The following is a 12,537-nucleotide window of genomic DNA, read 5'->3' as shown; positions in this document are numbered from 1 at the left end:
ATTATGCAATTTGACCATCATATATACATTCTCCTGAACATTCCTGCTATTTGATCTACAACAAAATTGAAGTGTAATGTTAGAATGCAAGAACCAAGGCAATAACGTCAGAGTTATTTTGTATACTGATTAGGACAGCAATATTAAAAAATATTGCAATGGTTAACCGATGATTCTTCAATAATTACTCATACTACAGTTGAGCTAAGATATGCCATACTGGATTGCTTTCTTATTGGATAGAGAACAGTCTGAAGACATTCCCATTCTTAGGTGTGGTACAGATGTAACATTTATTGATGTTACAGTGCAGACGTAACCATGGTAAAGAAACCAGGAGCATGATGCAGGATGGCATGCTCAGCTCTCCTCCCTTCTCCCTTTACTTACACAAGTTCTCCCCTCCCTCCCTTCCTTGCTTAGCATTAACTGTGGTACAGTACAATGTCTGCTAAACAGGTGCAACACTAGCCATGGTAAGTTTTAACCAAATTCTAATAATGATTGAATCAGTAAGGGAAGCTCACTGACAATTCAATAAGTGAAGTTTGCAGACCAGACATTACCTTTGCTTTAAAACCCTGCCTTAAAAACTAACTATTGTTAGCACTAATGTATAAGGATGCATCATAGTTAATACTAACCAGGGAAAGGAGGGGGCATTGCTAGGACAAGAGAAAGTATGAAGTGCACCAGCAAAGGATATGATCCTATTCTCCTAACAAGTGTTCCCTCTAAGGTGTGCGCTCGTGCACGCGCTAACACGTTTTTTGATGTCCGCTCAGTGAATTTTAGATCCCACCCAGGTTGAATCAGGAAAGTCCTACTCTGAATGCATGTGTGCACACACTGCCTTGATACTGCCGCCCAGAACAAAACCCATTCCACATACAGATGAAGAAAATTAGAGAGAACACTGCTCCTAACCATAGCTAGAAGATATCTAGCTTTATATTCACATCAGGCCTTACTGACATTAAAAAGCAGTCTTGTGAACAATTGTCTGGTTGGCTTCAGAGGGGAGAGTTCATGCAAGGATCACTCAGGCAAATAAAATTGACTGGATTAAGCCCTCCCTTTTAAAACCCAGAACTTAAATTTAGCAAGAATGGCATATAGACACCATGAGGGATTACTCTATTCCTTGTTTTACAAGGTTCTCTTCCACTAACGGAGGAGTCAAAAACAGCTACCTGAAAAATGTGGATGCAGGTTAATAGTTGAAATCCCAGGAGAAAGCTGAGGTTGACCAGGTTTTTCTCGGTCATCAAGTGAAACTAATTCCTAAAAGAATGGTTAAAAATTAAAGGGTTGATTACGGTATTTTAAAGTAAGTTTACCTACGTCTGTGGGGAAGTTTTGCCTTGAAAAAATGTTTCCATAGGATTACATGCTAACAGTAAACAGGGAGCACATCATTTTAGAGCAGGTGTTTCCAACCTTGGGTCCCAGATGATGTTGGGTTATAATTCCCACCATAGTGGCGAAGGGTGATGGTAGTCCAATAACTTCTGGAGACACAAGGTTGGGAAGCCCTGCTTTAAAGTAAAAGCAATTTAGCATTGTCTTACTGTCATGTTTGCTCTTTCCATTCAGCAGCAGCCCTCATGAACCATGATTTCATTGCAACTTGGTAAAGATGTACCTCCTAAATATATATTTTATATGATACATATAGTCACAAAGATGTTTATCTGTAGATTTGTGATTTAGAAAGTGCATATCCTTGTACAGGCACTGCTCATTTAAATACGCTTGGATGTAAGACTAACAGAATATCTTTTATAGGCGGGAATTCAGCACATCATTAACCAGAGCTATTATTATACATACAATTCAGCACAAGGGTTGGGGCATTTAAGACTCATTACAATCAATGGGACTTAAGCATGCTGAATGATCCTCATGGCTGCAATCCTCTGCACAGATATGTGAATTAATTCTCATTAAAACTACTGGAAATTGTGACTCATAACTGTAGGCAGGGCCAACATCTGTGATTATGTACATTATTACATAATAATAATGGGCAGCCAAACTGTGGTTTAGAAACAGCACACAGTTTGCTCATGCACAATTCAGTAAATAAAATGAAAAGGATGTGTATAAAAGCTAGAAATACAGTATGAATTTGTCCTCAATTTCTCCTCTCACGGGGAAGAAAAAGAGGTGGAGCCAAAGGAAAGACACCAGTAATGGTATGGGCTGTGGAGAGATAAGGAGTGGAGTGCCTGGAATTTTAGGGTTTGTCTGCTGGAGAGGGGAAATGGCAGCAGTGATGGCAAGGGTTATTAGGAGGTAGCTGAGGTGAGAACAAAAAGCAGCAGCAGTGGTGCTGTGGCAGGAGGTGGGCAGGGTCTGTTGATGAAGGGGGCAAGGCAGTGGCAAGGGGATCTGTGTCTTATGCCTTTTGGGAAAGTGATTTGATATCTTGCAATAAGGGCCCATCTATATCTTACCATTATAATGTAAAGAAAAGCCTCCATCTTGTGGCTTTTTTCATACCATTAGTGCAGCTGCTGACCATTTATTTTTATTTCTTGTTAAATTGTCATACTGCCTTTCATAAAAACAATCTCAAGGCAGTTTACAAAACGTTTAAAACAATGCAAAACTATAAATTGTTTAAACAAATTACACAATAAAAATAGTAAAATGGGAGAGCAATCCAAAGTCTGGGGGCAATAACTGAGAAGGCCCTATCCTGCATGCATGACAGCCGAGGCTCCCTCTTTGTCGGCACACAAAGAGCCCCCTCTGATGACCTCGCCAAGCAGGCAGGAACCCTTGGGAGCAAGTGGACCCTTCAGGTAACATGGGATTCCTCAGCCTGCCATGGATGGATGGACCTCGCCAAGGATGGATGGACCATGGATGGACCTCGCCAAGCAGGCAGGAACCCTTGGGAGCAAGTGGACCCTTCAGGTAACATGGGATTCCTCAGCCTGCCATGGACTCCATCAAGGTTTCTTCATGATGCAGGTAATACGTAGACCGACTCTTGAGCTTAGTTGGCTCCCTCTTGTTGCAGAGTTTGCATCTTTGGAGTGATGAAAGGTATCTTACATATTTATATAAGACAATACTTTTCATTATTATGTGTGTGCTTCATTATTATGAGGCTTGCAAAATGCCTGTGTGTGTTCTGTAGGAACAAGACCTCCATGTGGTCACTTGTTTGTGAGTCCTTTCCCTTTTATTATATATGAGAGAGTGGTAGCCACTTATTTAGGTACTAGTTATACTCAGATTTCTGTAAAAGAGTGTGCCCAGAGTCAGTATAGATTCAGCTTAAACCTGCCCTATATTTCTGGTGAACCTGTCTCTGGCCTGAGGGTCAAGTGCTAAAAGCTGACATCTATATTTGTGTTATAGCAACACAAGAGAATCTGCATGCACTCAAGAAGTTTGCGGAGCTGTGTGAAGCTGTGGTGCTCTGTGAGATTGTGCAACTGCTAGTGGAAGACCTTCTCTGGAACACACATAATATTGTGCGACAAGGTACCTGTATAATTGTATAACATTCTGCTAACACAAGAACTAGTCTGCAACAGACATTCTTTCTCCATGCAATCTCCTTACACTACATCCAAGTGCTTGGACAAGACTGTGCTAGCAAAATACTAGTCTGAGTGCAGGCCAATTCTTCTCAAATGTATCCCAGACTGGAGAGCTGGTCTTGTGGTAGCAAGCATGACTTGTCCCTCAAGGTAAGCAGGGTCTGCCCTGGTTGCATTTGAAAGGGAGACCACATGTGAGCACTTTAAGATATTCTCCTCAGGTGACAGAGCTGCTATGAGAAGAGCAGAAGGTTTCAAGTTCCCTCTCTGGCTTCTCCAAGATAGGGCTGAGAGAGATTCCTGCCTGCAACCTTGGAGAAGCCGCTGCCAGTCTGTGTAGACAATACTGAGCTAGATAGACCAATGGTCTGATTCAGTATACGGCAGCTTCCTATGTCCCTATGTCCCACAGAATTCAGTGAGAGCCTGAACAATCTGTATAGTCCCAACATAGTTTCTGTTTTGTAATGTGGCACTAGGTATGAAGCAAGCTCGGATTTTAAGAAAACGACAAAGAAAAAATGTTGAGAACTTGATATGATTGGGGGGGAATCTGCTTATTGTTTGGTACTACCTACATATGTTATCCACCATGGGACACTGGGGATGATATCCAGTTTCCCTACTCTGCAACAAGAAAGACCTATCCAGACATTATGTTGTACCTGTGTTCAGATATCTGAATACACACAATTTTTGTGTTCATTTTAAAGGTAAACCTGGGTACAAATAGGACATGTACATCTGTACCTATGTTCAACATAACATGTAAATAATTGTGCCTGTGTACAGATCTGTACTGTACTGTACTATGTACTGTAGGAAGACAGTACAAGTGTTAAAAATAGTATGTGAATCTGTTAATCTGTTTAAATTTTAAATATTTGTGCCCTCAAACTTGTCTTTCTTCAAACTCCTTGTTCTGGATGAAGGGAAACTGTGGATCTACCCTGATGGTCTATAAGTGAATTAAAAGAAGAGATTATGTCTCCTATTAAAAAAAGAAATGCTTTCTATTATGTTTTAATCATACCATACTAATAGCCTAATTTTCTTTTAAAGTTATACAAATGTTGGAGAAATACTTTAATAATGACATTTACGTATATGTTATATAATATCTTAAATGTCATCAAGCATTTCCCACAAATGTGTAGCTTGAGGGCACAAATATTTAAAGGTAAACAGATTAATGTGCAAAAAAACCCAAAAGCTCAACAACCCACAATATTGAGTAGGCACCAATGATGTTGGGAAATGCAGTTGACAGGTCCTGGAAGCCCAATTTAGGCTGCTGGGTATTGAAGTCCAGGAACCCCAAGATAGCATTCTCAGAATTGCTACCTATTCCATGCACAGGGCTAATGAAACAGGAAGAGCTGAGGGGTCTCAATGCATGGATAAGGTGATAGTGCTGGGAGGATGGGTTTAGATTTGTTAGGCACTGGGATACATTTTGCGACAAAGCAAGCCTGTACAAAAGGGACGGGCTCCACTGGAACCAAGATGGAACCAGACTGCTGGCACTTAAAATAAAAACAGTCACAGAGCAGCTTTTCAAATGACACCTGGTGGATAGCCGACAGGAGCGGGACAATATCCGGTTTGGCAAATACCATCCCTTAAGATGTGAGGATGTAAATACTTCAGATAAAACAGAAGGGGACAGAGTAGAGTCACATAAAGAGCAGATAGGAGGATGTGCTAGCTGGTCAAAGAGATCAAATGGCCAATAGAAAGATAGCACACCCCAGATAAGAAATTTAGTGTATACGTGCTTATATGCCAATGCCAGAAACCCCAAGCCAAGATGAGCAAGCTGGAGTGCTTGGTTGCTAATGAAAACATAGATATAATGGGCGTAACAGAAACATAGTGGAAGAGTGGGAACCAGTGGGACACTCTTATTTCTGGATATAAACTCTATTGAAAGGACAGGGAGTGGCAAATTGGGGGTGGAGTAGTACTGTATATTAAAGAAGGGGTAGAATCTCACAAGCTAGAAAATCTAGGAAGGCTGGAGTCCTCCACAGAAACTCTGTGGGTGGCAATACAAGGCCTGAAAGGAAAAGTGGTACAAGAGGCGTGCTATTGCCCTCTGGATAAAAATGCTGGCAATGACTGGGTGCTGCAGAAGGAAATCAGGGTAGTGTCAAAGAGAGACAGAGCTGTAATAATGGGTGACTTCAATTACCGACACACAGACTGGGTAAATTCAAATTCTGATAATGACAAAGAGGCCAAATTCTAAATATGTTGAATGACTGTGCCCTAGAACAGTTGGTCATGGAACCAACAAGAGAGAAGGTGACCTTTTGACTGAATGCTGAGTGGTACCCAGGACTGGGGATGTGCACGAACTGTTTTGGTGGTCCTTTCTGGACTGCCAAACTGGTTTGGAGGTCCAGAGTTTGGGCCAGTTTGGCAGTGGAGGGATTACCTTTAACAAGTAGGGAGGAAACCCCCCTAGCGTTTCCTCTGCTGGCGCTGTCTCCAAAACCGCTGGCGCAGAGTGGCAGCGTAGCTCCTTGCTGCCTCAGTCAGCTTTGGACTGGAAGTGGCTGGTGTGTTTTGGAGACAGCATCAGCAGGGGAAATGCTGTGTGTGTGTGTGTGTGTGTGTGTGTGTGTGTGTACCTTTCCTGCTCCTTAAAGGTAATCCCTCCCCGCTGAACTTGCCGAGCACCAGTTCATGCACATCCCTACCCAGGACCTGATGTAAGATGTCAGTGTTGTGGAACCTTTAGGGAACAGTTACCATAGTGTGATCAAATTCAGAATACACGTGAAGAGAGAATTGCCAAGGAGGTCTAACAAAGACACTTTGAACTGCAAAAGAGGAAACTTCTCTAAAATGAGTTTGGTGAAAAGAAAAGTGAAAGGGAAAATCAGGAGAGCCACTTCACACCAGAATGCATGGAGTTTCTTTAAAACCACAATAACAGAAGCCCAGTTAGAATATATGCCATAAAGGAGGGAAAGTACTACCAAGTCTGGGAGGATGCCAGCATGGCTAACAAGTAAAGTCAAGGAAGTTGAAAAGGTGAAGACAACTTACTTCAGAAATTGGAAGGCCTGCCCAAATGAAGAGAATAGAAAGGAACACAAACTCTGGCAGAAGAAATGCAAGGAGACAATAAAGGAGGCAAAAAGAGAGTTTGAGGAACATTTAGCTAAAAGCATCAAGGGGAATAACAAAAACTTCTTTAAATACATCAGAAGCAGGAAATCTGCCAGAGAGGCAGTTGGTCTATTAGATGCTGAGGGAATGAAAGGGATTTTTAAGGATGACATGGAGATTGCAGAGAAGCTAAATGAGTTCTTTGCATCTGTCTTCACGGCAGAGGATACTGAGCGTACACCTGTGCCTCAACTGAGCTTCTCAGGGACAGAGGCTAAAGAACTGAGGCAGACAGAAGTGACGAGACAGGATGTTCTAAACTCTCTGTAAAAATTAAAAAAGTAACAAATCACCAGGGCCAGATGGCATCCACCAGAGAGTGCTTAAAGAACTCAAATGTGAAATTGCTGACCTCCTTGAAAAAAATATCCCTACAATCAGACTCTGTACTGGAGGACTGGAAAATAGCCAATGTAACACCAATTTTCCATGAGGGATCCAGGAAATTACAGGCCGGTTAGCCTAACACGTGTTCTGGACAAATTAGTGGAAAGCATTCTCAAGGATAAAATTGTTAAGCAAACAGAAGAACATCAGGTTGTTGTTGTGCAGTGCCCATAGTTGTTGTGCACCTTCCATAGCCTTTGGATAGGGTGAAAGAACAAATGTAGTAAACAAACAAACAAACAAACAAACAAACAGGCCCTACTGAAAGAGAACCAGCATGGCTTCTGCAGAGGTAAGTCTTGCCTCATTAATCTTTTGGTGTTCTTTGAGTGTGTCAACAGGTATGCGGAGAAAGGTGAACCGGTTGACATAGTAAATTTGGACTTTCAAAAAACTTTCAACAAAGCTCCTCATCAAAGACTCTTGAGAAAACTTAGCAGTCTTGAGATAAGGGGACAGGTTCATGTGTGGATCGGTAACTGCTGGAAGGACAGGAAACAAAGAGTATGTATAAATGGACAGTTCTCTAAATGGAGGGAAGTAAGAAGTGGGGTCCCCAATCTGTACTGGGACCAGGGCTTTTTAATTTATTCATAAATGATCTAGAAGTTGGGGTAAGCAGCGAAATGGCCAAATTTGCAGATGAGAACAAACTTTTTAGGGTAGTGAAATCTACAACAGATTGTGAGGAGTTCCAAAAAGAACTCTCCAAACCAGGGGAGTGGGCAACAAAATGGATACTGGAGCAATACTGGGGCAAAAAAACCCAACTTCACATGACCGCTGATGGGGTCTGAGCTGTTGGTGACTGGCCAGGAGAGGGATCTTGGGGTTCTGGTGGACAGCTCGTTGAAAGTGCTGAATCAATGTGCAGTCACTGTGAAAAAGGCAAATTCTATGCTTGGAATCATTAGGAAGGGGATTGAAAATAAAACTGCTAATATTATAATGCCCTTATACAAAACTATGGTGTGGCCACATTTGGAATACTGTGCATAGTTCTGGTCACCACACCTCAGAAAGGACATTATCGAACTGGAGAAGGTGCAGAAGAGGGTAACACAGATCATCAGGGGCCTAGAGCACATTCCTTATGAGACAAGACTACAACACCTGGGGCTTTTTAGTTTAGAAAAAAGACGACTGAGGGGAGACATGATTGAGGTCTATAAAATCATGCATGATGTGAAGAAAGTTGATATGAGAGAAATTTGTATCCCTCTAGCATAGAACTAGAACCAGGGGTCATCTCATGAAACTGATTGCCCAAAAATTTAGGACCAACAAAAGGAAGTACTTTTTTCACACAACGCATAATCAACCTTTGGAATTATCTGCCACAAGATGTGATGAAAGCCTGGATGGCTTTCGGGAGGGTTTAGATAAATTCATAGAGGACAGGGTCTATCAATGGCTACAAGTCTGAGGTCTATAGGCCACCTCCAGCTTAAGAGGCAAGATGCGGGGGAGTAACAGAAGGAGAGAGTGCATGCCCTCAACTCTTGCCTGCAGGCTTCCCAGAGACATCTAGGAAACAAAGGAAACATAGGAAACTGCCATATACTGAGTCAGACCATTGGTCCATCTAGCTCAGTACTGGCTTCACAGACTGGCAGCGGCTTCTCCAAGGTTGCAGGCAGGAATCTCTCTCAGCCCTATCTTGGAGAAGCCAGGGAGGGAACTTGAAACCTTCTGCTCTTCCCAGAGCAGCTCCATCCCCTGAGGTGAATATCTTGCAGTACTCACACATCAAGTCTCCCATTCATATGCAACCAGGGCAGACCCTGCTTAGCTATGGGGACAAGTCATGCTTGCTACCACAAGATCAGCTCTCCTCGGTTGGCCACTGTGTGAAACAGGATGCTGGGATAGGCCTTGGGCCTGACCCAGCAGGGCTGTTCTTATGTTTGGAAGACTTTTCTGGATTGTGACCATGAACTTTTAAAAAAGTGTTTACTTATGGCACAATCCATAAAAGTATCCTACTGTGCTGAAGTGACGCTCCCCTGAATGTACCAGTGTGGGCAATTCAACCCCAACAAACCAGGTGTGCCTGGAAGCCATATACCACATGGCCCAAAGATCATGATATTACTGTTAATGCTGCCTCACCTGTGTCCAGGAAATCTAGTCAAAGCACTGAGAAGTGGCAATGTTTCCTGAACAGGGAAAGGGCACTGCCAGAAGTTGGGTCACATAGCATTTGGCTCACAGGTATGCATGTAGTTTGTTGCTGTTAGGTACTTTTGAGAGCATGAAGGTGGATAAGGTAAGGTCCATGTCACTTTGCTAGAGAAATGTGTGGGTTTTGCCTCAAGATATCACTTTAGAATATTTAAACACACTACTGGCATGCTAACTTTGAACAATGAAAAAAAAAACTATTGAATGTAATGGAGCATAAATAATGTTTATGACAAATCTACAGTCTAAATAGGATATTCAAGATCAGTTTTATTAGATTTTCCTGCAGTTCATTGTACCAATTTAAAGTAAAAATGGTTTATTTTTCATGTTTTGTTTTACAATGGCCAGGAAACAAAGAACCACTCAAGTAATTTTGTGGACCTAGGGAGACTTTTGACTTGAATGAGTTGAACAGCAGCGCACTATGGTTCATGACAACAACTGTTGAAACGAGGAAAAGTTTCAAAAGCTGTTTGCCAAATGGCACAGGGTTGCAAAGGACAGGGCTTGTGCAAGCCCATGAGCAAACCCAATTAATTATATCTCTTTTTTTCAAAATCAGAGTACGTTTCTTAAGAAACCAACATGTTTCTTAAGAAAAGGTCAAGCAGATGTGAAAAGGGAGTCAACACTAGATTTAAATAAGGGAGAATATGGAAATAATAATAATATAAATGTCAGTAAATAATAACAGACATTTTATAGGGCAGGGCAATATTTTTCTTTCTGGACCAATGTAGACCTCCTCACTGACATGAGTTCCTGTGCTCTTCACTGCAAAATCCCCTCATCCTTTCCCCCCAGAAAGGATCCTTTTCTTTTAGTTAGAAGTTAATATGCTTAAAGCTAATCATGGCTTATGTTAACACACAATGCATACTCATGATTATGGCAAGCACGGTTAAGGAGTTAACTGCAATTGCTGAGCCCCAGGGATGGAGTCACCATTGGGCAAACAGGTCCAAAGAACCCAGGCCACTGTCCCTCAGGGGCCATGCCTCGCGGCCCCAGACAGGTCTCCTGCATCTGACATCAGAAGTGGGGAGCGTGATTTCACTCCCAAACTGATCCTGCCTTTTAAAGGCAGTGAGAGCCGCTCCTGACCATGCTGCGAATGCAGCGCTGACCGATTTAGCTCCCAAATGGGGTCATGTGGCCGGAGCAGCGCTCCCTACCTTTAAAAGGCAGGGAGAGTAACTCCGGCCATGCTGTGAAAGCAGCACTGGCCAACCGAGCTCCTAAACAGGGCCATGCGGCCCTGTTTGGGAGCAAAACCACACCCCCATGCCTAATGTCAGATGTGGGGGCGTGGCTCAACACTCCCTGTGTCTGACATCAGATGCAGGGGCGGGGCTTGAGGGGGCCGCAGCAGAGCTAACACCCAGGCTGCTGCTGGCCTCCCTCCACAACTGTTGAGTCCCTTGCATTTCCATGGAGCACTGTGTCAAGACCTGGAATATCTGGACTATGCTGGTTAAACTGCTTTAGTTAAACCACCTTTAAGTTGAATAGCTAACTTTGACTTAAACCACCTTTAAGTCAAATAGATGCAATTTAATTGCAGCAGTTTTCTGGTCTCTCACATCAGTTGAGGCCTTTTAGTGTGTGGGGGGGGGAAAGGCAACTTAGTTGCAGGGAACAGCACTGAGGTTTATAGAATTATAAATGGTGTTGGGAAAGAAATAGAGGTCACCCAATGAAATTGGTTGACAGTAGATGCAGGACAGACATAAGGAAATACTTCAATACTTCACACGATACTTAGCTTATGGAATTTGCTGCCACAGATATAGTGATGGCCACCGGCTTAGGTGGCTTTAAAAAGAATTAGACAAATTAATTGTGGCTAATCAGTGACTATTAGCCATTATAGCAAAATTGATTTTCGATGTACTGAATCTGTATGTTTCTAAATACAAGCTGCTGGGACACGGACACACACACACACACACACACCAAGGAAGAACTGTTGCCCCCATGGCCTACTAGTGTCTGGATGGTGTATGTTGGAACAGGATGCTAGACTAGATGGACCATTGGCCTGATCCAGCAGTGTTCTTATGAATTCACACACCAAGAAAGAAATGCAGAACTGATTACTTCCTGCTATCCACAGTCAGCATTTGAACTAATAATGACCTGTAACCTCAACAGGTAAACTGAAGGCTTCTGTGAAAATAACATTACATATTTTTCATATGTAATTTTATATTAGATATTGTGAACCTTAAATATATTGTTCAATTAATGAATTATTCATTTATGGGTCTATTAATACCTGATGGCCATTGAGAAAATAGGAATTACAAGTTTCATTGCCTTGGTCTTTTTGTTACAATGCCCTGATACTTTAACTTTGCAGTTATTTGAGGTTTTTTGCCATTGAATTTGGTTATATATATGCTGAAGAGCTGTGCTGAATGGGAATGCTAAACTGAGGCCACCAAAGAGTGATAACATGATTAATACTTTTTCTTTGTTATCAATAATTTTTGTCTGTAATTTAAAAAGATTATATACCAGAATGTACTCAGCAGTACGGATATTAACCAATGAGTTTTAATTTCTATAAACTCAACGGGTAAACAATTTCTTCCTATAATTACATGTCCGTGTAATTCTCAAGGATCTCAAACTTATTTTCTTTTTTACAAATATGCAAAACTGTATGCAATGTATGTGTTACCTGATCTGGGGCTGCAGTTCCCACTAAAACCAGAAAGAAAGAAAAGAAAAAGAAAAGGAATTAACTAGTGTGAAAAGGAGTACATAAAAACAAGTCTTTTGTTGTGTTGTTTTTGCATTCTAAATCTATTTGTATAAGCTGGTTCAAATGTAACGAAGAACCACGGTTACGCCTGTCCCCATACAATGTCCCTGAGGCTCAGGAACACACATTCATCCCTCTTCCATTACAGTGTGAACACCTCCTGATTTAGGTTACAATCTTGATTTAGTCTGCGTACTTGAAATAAACTATGATCTATAACTCGCTTCAAATCTTGAGTATAGAGCTCAGTTTATTTCATGACACGATGTTAGAATAAACTAAGATCCGTTGGTTTTGATCAGTCACGACCAATCTTGATTTATTATAATCTAAATCCAGTATGGAGTACTGCAAGGCTCCATACTGTCTCCAATGCTTTTTAACATCTACATGAAACCGCTGGGAGAGATTATCAGGGGATTTGGTGCAGGGTGTTATCAGTATGCTGATGAC

The 12,537-nt window shown here is 41.8% G+C and overlaps 1 protein-coding gene across 7 annotated transcripts in view; it reads right to left on the bottom strand.

The window, feature by feature from the left end:
* LTBP1 (latent transforming growth factor beta binding protein 1) overlaps positions 1-12,537 on the bottom strand; it is a 348,387-nt gene that overhangs the window by 128,754 nt on the left and 207,096 nt on the right. For 3 of the 7 annotated variants that reach the window (XM_053303824.1, XM_053303830.1, XM_053303877.1), the window contains 2 exons: positions 12,001-12,023; positions 1,194-1,284 (listed from right to left, as the gene is read on the bottom strand). The exons of the other annotated variants lie outside the window; for them this stretch is intronic. In XM_053303824.1, the coding sequence (XP_053159799.1) occupies positions 1,194-1,284; positions 12,001-12,023 (114 nt within the window). The remainder of the gene's footprint in view (positions 1-1,193; positions 1,285-12,000; positions 12,024-12,537) is intronic. 7 annotated transcript variants of the gene reach the window in all.

The sequence above is a fragment of the Hemicordylus capensis genome, chromosome 1, assembly GCF_027244095.1.
Source record: "Hemicordylus capensis ecotype Gifberg chromosome 1, rHemCap1.1.pri, whole genome shotgun sequence".
In the NCBI taxonomy this organism is placed as follows: Eukaryota; Metazoa; Chordata; class Lepidosauria; order Squamata; family Cordylidae; genus Hemicordylus; species Hemicordylus capensis.
Note: the sequence above shows the minus strand (reverse complement) of the source record. Positions and strands in the feature narration are given on the sequence as shown.